Source organism: Loa loa (genome assembly GCF_000183805.2).
Source record: "Loa loa unplaced genomic scaffold supercont3.73, whole genome shotgun sequence".
Taxonomy (NCBI): Eukaryota; Metazoa; Nematoda; class Chromadorea; order Rhabditida; family Onchocercidae; genus Loa; species Loa loa.
The window spans coordinates 172783-179177 of record NW_018108253.1 but is presented as its reverse complement, the minus strand read 5'-3'; the positions used below and the strand labels follow the sequence as shown (position 1 = coordinate 179177).

The 6395-nt window shown below is 34.8% G+C and overlaps 1 protein-coding gene across 1 annotated transcript; it reads left to right on the top strand.

The window, feature by feature from the left end:
* The first annotated feature begins 429 nt into the window (after positions 1–429).
* On the top strand, positions 430–6046 carry LOAG_06065 (hypothetical protein). The gene is made up of 13 exons (XM_003141601.2): positions 430–596; positions 787–900; positions 1164–1340; positions 1498–1647; positions 1924–2080; positions 2159–2371; positions 2779–2941; positions 3142–3415; positions 3739–3918; positions 4344–4522; positions 4736–4949; positions 5202–5321; positions 5711–6046. Exons 1-13 carry the CDS (start codon positions 507–509, stop codon positions 5987–5989), a joined length of 2310 nt encoding a protein of 769 aa, XP_003141649.1. The 5' UTR covers positions 430–506; the 3' UTR covers positions 5990–6046.
* Positions 6047–6395: the final 349 nt, after the last annotated feature.

Genomic DNA, 6395 nt, shown 5'->3' with positions numbered 1-6395 from the left:
TATATATATATATATATATATATATATATATATATATATATATATATATATATATATATATATATATATATATATATATATATATATATATATATATGTTGAAATTAGATATGGCATCTTTCTCGTCTTCTCTCACATACTTTCCATTTACGAATAAGAATAAATTGAAAAGAAGTCTTTTGGGAATTGGACCTTTTCTGGAATTCGGTGTGTGGCATTGAGCTGTTCGGCAGTTTGATATTGTTGAGCATCGAGCAGATCATAAATTTGCTTAACTGCATTGTTTGTTAGGTCTTTCTTCTCTTTTTTTTTACTATTATAGATTCTAATGTTACGATAAGGAACACCGTTCATATACGTTCGAGAATTTGTTTTGGGGATTTCAGGTTATTTTTAGCTGTGTATTACTAAACAAGTGTTTAAGGAGTTATTTTTAGGGTATGTACTACTAAACAAGTCTTATTTATCTAAAAACTAACCCGTCATGAGCAGTATTTCGAAGGGCCATGTCACGAATCGATTTGAAAGGTTTTGGTGGAAGATGTCTACCAAACGATTTTGATGATTTCAATTTTGATGTTTTGCCGGAAGTGGATGTTAGTTATTCATACTTTTCTTTTGTTTGTGTAAGTAAAAAGTCGGGGTCAAATTTATTTCACTTTCCTATTTTCTCTAACCTTTCGTTTTCCGAAATATTTTGGGGGGAAGGTGAGTAGTACTCTTTTAGATTTTGACTCCAGGAGAGATTCGGCTACATCAAAAGTGTGGAAGCTTTGTTAATTTCAGGATTTTGATAGTGAACAGCCAAATGACAACATCGATGCAATCAATGATGAAACTTTTGGAGTGGATGTCGATGATGACACCTTGGATGACGACCTGGAACAGTATTCGAAACAGGTAGAATCTTTGCTTTCTTATACATTTCAGGACAGATAAAGTCTGGTCTTATATCTACGTTAAGATACCTTTCCCTTTCTTAAGTTAGGTTGTAAATTACGAATGTTATTGTTAGAAGAGAGGAGGTCCACCATTATTTTAGGAGATTTCTTTTCTTTTTCTATATTAAGAATGACTGTTATGTGCAGACTGTAAGTTAGGTTATCCTTTTGTCCTTTAATTCATGAACTGAGAGATAAATTTTAGACCAAGTTAATTTACAGACAGCGGGTTTGCAACTGGATGATGAAATGCCGAAATGGTTTGATGAACCCACTTGTTCGGTATCCGCCCCACATCCATCTGAATTACCAACACCTCCATTTGGATTTAATTCATTTCCCACAACGAATATATCTTCATATCACTCCAAAAATTTCGAAGATTTCAATATGCAACTCGTATGTGGAATATTTTCATTGCTCATTGATACAAAACAAGGAGCTTCTGTATTTGCAGTTGTGTGCGTAGTATTTTTTTAGATTCTATAGCTGCTTAGCTCCCGTCCAATCATTTATGCAAAAAATGAAATTCGTTAAAGCATGTTGGATTTTGTAGGGGACGACCGATGCATTATGGAAAAACACTGATTCTACAACATCATTGTTCGGTTGGAGTGGTCCAGAACTTTCCATTCTGCAACATTGTTCTGCAAATGACTTCATAAATAAAACAATTCCAGATCGAACTAGGTTTCTAGCGGTGAAGGTATTTTTTCAACGAAAATATTACACTCGAGACTTTTCGTACTGGTACTCAATTATTTTACCTCCTCCGGAATTGCTTTATAATAGAGGGCAGATCAAATGAAACAGTTCGAGAGCTTGTTCATCGGACACTAGTGATGTGTGCATATTAGAAGTCCATTATTTCATTGCTTGTCAGTAATGCATCCAGAGGATGCTTTGCCTGTAATATTAAACTGTAACATGCTCCATGTAGGATGAAGGTATATAAGATATGAGATATTGATACCATTTACAGAATAATATATCATCGGAAGAATATTCTGATAAAAAAGATGGTATCCGATCACTGGCAGAGTTACCGAAGGATGCGCTTACTCTTGAAGAAGTGGAAAGAAACCACGTCACCAGTACTTCTAAACCATCAGATCTAACAGTCCCACCTTTACCACCAGGTCCATTAATTTAAATGTTTGCCTGATTCATCTTTGAGTGTTCAAAACTTTCATTCTTTATCCACAATTTCGTTCTAGCAGGTGCCTTAACACTGGGCGAGTTAGAAAAACGTTTCCTAATGCAATCAGCAGGCCATGTAACAGCTTCTGTTCCCGATGTCGGTCGATCTACTGGTGTTTTGCCACCAGATTCACGAATTCCATCAATGATCCCTCCTCCACCACTACCGCCTCCACTTCAGTGTTTACCTTTTCCGATGTTATCTCCTTTTGCCATGCAAATTGCAAGAGGTCTGCTTTGTTTATTTTTACTCTGATTAGTTTTTGTTAAAGTAAGCGGGAATTATTGAAGATCACAAATCGTTATATGCGAGTTACATTCTACTACATATCGTTGCTTAACAGTTTTTTTCTTAGCTGCTTCGCGACCTGGAGAATGAATGGAAATTAACCACAATTTAGGTTCATAAACTAAAACAGCTTGTGTTCTGAAGTATATTTCAGTCCAGGAGTAATGCATAGGGCATTTAGCGGTGAATTTATTTTTTGAGTATAAACCTTCTCAAAACTGATAAGGATGTAAAACAAGAATTATAATGAGAATGACATCTTTGGTCGAATCTAAGTTTCCATTCATCCGTTGATGAGTTTCCCGCTTTAAATGTCACAAATTTCAATATGTAATGACTTTTTTTTAGCTCATCTGCTCGGTCAACTACCAGAATTGCCTCCTGGTTTTCCTCCGATAACACCACAGATGCGAGCAGCGATCCTTTCACTAGGACCACCACCTATGATGCGAATGCCTTCACATCCCATGCTTCCGCCATTTCCTTTTGTGCAGCAACCTTCTCATCCAGTGTTTGTTTTTTTCTTCAAATCTCGGCATCGCAAGATTTATTTTTATTGGATCATTAAAAATTTTTAGTTTGCATGAATTCATTTCCAGAAGACACTTTACCTGTATTATTGGGTGTGTTTCGACGTAATAAAGGTGACAGTACACAAATAGTACAAATATTTCGAAAAACATTTTATTCTGTGCAAAAATTTATTTTCAGATCAGGTCGACCAGCACTACCCTCATATTTGCCTTGTCCTCCGCAATCTCAGATGCAATCACATATGCCTCAGGTGTTCCACCACAAAATGAGTTACAGTCGAGACCGTTCGAGCAAGCTTACCGGTTTGGTATCCAATAAAACAATTTCTGACTTTGCATTGTCTCCTTTCGCTGGCTTCGTTTCGAAAAAAGAGCGCAGTTGGCTCATCAAAATTCAGCAGCTGCAGTGTCAAGGATGCGGTAATCCATACGAGGATGATTTTTATTACACGGTTTGTTCTATGTTTTACTTAAGTTATCTTTTTGTGTTTATCAGTCAGCCAGTATAAACCAGAATGATTACATCTATACTCTGTATTGTGCATCACACTCAATTAGAGTATGAGTCATTTGTTTTTGGTCCATTTATTGTTCATGACGAATATATTAGTATATTTACTTTATAGCAGTAGTATTTGATATTCATAAACATGCTTATATAATTGCTTGCCATTTGCCGACATTTTGTTCACCTGTGCTAAGTTGTGATGAGTTCGGTTGTGATGGAGTTTCAGTTGTCTTTGGTTTCATTTTTTCTTATTCTGTTTAACTATAGACATGGAAACAACGGAAAATGGCGTTGGAGGGGCACGGGAGAGAATTGAAAGCGGAGGATGAAGAGCTTGGTTACGTGTGGGACACTACAAACCCGCATCATTATCATTATTATGTTCCGCCAACATTTGCTGGTAGTTTGGGAAAGCCAACACTTTCCACTATTAATTATCCGAGACAGGTTAATCTTTTTTCTTGAAATCTTTTGCTAGATCCTACTTGATTGATGCGCAGAATTCAATTGCTACACTCAGCCCTACTACTACTGATAGGACTTTTAAATCGTGCTTTCAATAATTTTGATTTTTCCGGATTCCGGATCTTTGCTTTTCGTATATTTTTATCACGTACATATTTATACTGCATGTCTTAACTCTTACTTGTTTTTATATCATCTTTGTTAAATAACAAGTTATTAAGTTTGCGCTGCGAGCTAAGCTTAGTTGTTTTCAGTATGTTACACTAAATTTGGTGGTATTCACACGATCATGTAAACTAATCCCTCTTTATTATGCTCATTCATCGCCTAGATGGAATATATCGCAAATAACTCTGAAAATTATAGTACAGTCAGGACTGTATTAATAATCGTTTCTTGAATTTCAGCTTATTGATCTGTCAAGCGATTCACCGAATGATGATGACAAGCTTTCAGTAAAGAGTAGCACATCACAGAAAAAGCTGCGAGCACTTCTCTTGCAGCTGGAAAATGTCGCGTTATTAATTATCGAGTGTGACGACAGACATCGAATACTGTGTACTGCTTCACTTTCCTATGAAATTCAGTGAGGCTTTTTATGTAATTCTTTTTTTTTCAATATAGTAAGGGGACATATATCTACAGGTCTCTTTCAATTTTCACATATCATCTGTATTTTGCATAAAATAAAACGTAGACACACTTGCGGTTTCTTTAGTTTGTCTGTAATAAATGATGAAACTCAAGCCTAAATGTAACAGACTTTGTCTAGTATTTCACTGCTCCTGTATTCTTACAGGGAGGAGATGAAGCGTGGTGTTGAAAGTCGTATGAAAACCATAATCGACACTCTGTGTTTGAACGGACGACTTCAAGCTGTTTTGCTAATTAATAAAGGGCGTCAAATGTTTGCACGAACATTATCACTTGCTAATGAACAACAGCAGTTACATCTTCTTACAAATTTCTTTGTTGCTTTATCAACTGTTGTCAAAAAGGTTTCATCAGATGAGGTTTGTATTATTTTTTTCTGCTGTTAGTATAAATTATGATGTTAGTTCTGAGAATATTGCATTTTTTCATATAAAATTTTCTTTCTTGTTGTAGAACGCCAGCATCAAAGTTATTTGGCAAGCTGTGTAAATATCTTTGTTAGTTTCTTTTGGAGGGCCCGCTACTTAATTTGAGCTCCAGCCTTTTTCCTTCATATAATGCGAACATTCACGTTTTTTTTAATTTTCAAAAATGAAAATTTTCAATTTTAGATGAATGAATCAGTGCTTGTGCCAATATTCGAGACATTTTCTCACTTTTCAAAAAATGCACTCACCAGTTTCATTAATAACTTGAAACTGAATTTCGCCAATGATATAACTATGAACGTGGTAATTAATTATTTTCTAACATATAGTTTGTTATTTGCCGAAAAATTTTTCCAAACAGTTTTGGACATCTTTGTTCATGTTGCTTTATTGGTCGAGAAAAATTTCACGAAAATCCATGAGAACTCTCCAGTCACTCTCACTCTGCTATCAGCAGACTTTCGGAAAGATTACTGTGCTTATAATCGAACTATTCCCGCTTAATTTTTTTTGTAAACTTTTTTTTATAAACTTCAAGAATCGAGTAACTGAATTATCTTCCAATGCTTTGAAGTATGAGGTTTTGTGGAAGGGATATAGGAATAAGTAAAACTTGAACTCGATGTCTTAAATTTTAATTCATCTTAATTTATGAAATTTTATGTTTATTACGTATCCAGAAGTTATTTCAGTTTGCAACAAATCTGTTGATATCATTATTGGTTTGCTGTTCACGCCAAGATTGTCCTTTGGATACGTATTTCTGCTCTACTACTCTGTCTTCCCTAATTAGACCATGGTCACAGGAAGTTAAATGTTCTTTGGAACAGTGCATTGTTTTGACGTTAGCTGATGTCAAAATACTTGATGCCTGGTCAGCTAGAAATATTACTGGTTATCATGGATCAGCTGCTGAAAAACTTATTCAAAATTTGCAGCTTACCTGTATGCTTCAGGGATCGAATAATTGAACGAATTTTTACCAAAAAATTTTTTTTAAACATTTTTTAAAATGTTGCTCTCTGAACATAATTTTACTTTCATTTTATCCTTTTTCCTTTTAACATCAAAATGTGGTCTTATTGGTCTTATTTTTGTTTTTATCGACTTATTTCTCCTTTTTTTTCCTCTCAGATAATATTTCACATTCTTTTTCATCCAAACTATCAGCAATTATTGCGCAGTGAACAATTTAAATATTTCATAAAGTTATTTCTGTGTTACTGGGAACCTATGTTGCACTTTAACTACCAATCTACATAAATATCGGAATAGTTCAAATTCTGGATTGGGTTGGGTTAAATTTAATAGCTTTATTAGCTTCGTGTTTCCTTCCTCTGAAATATCGGGGTTTCTTTCTACTTGGTTCTTTTCTGT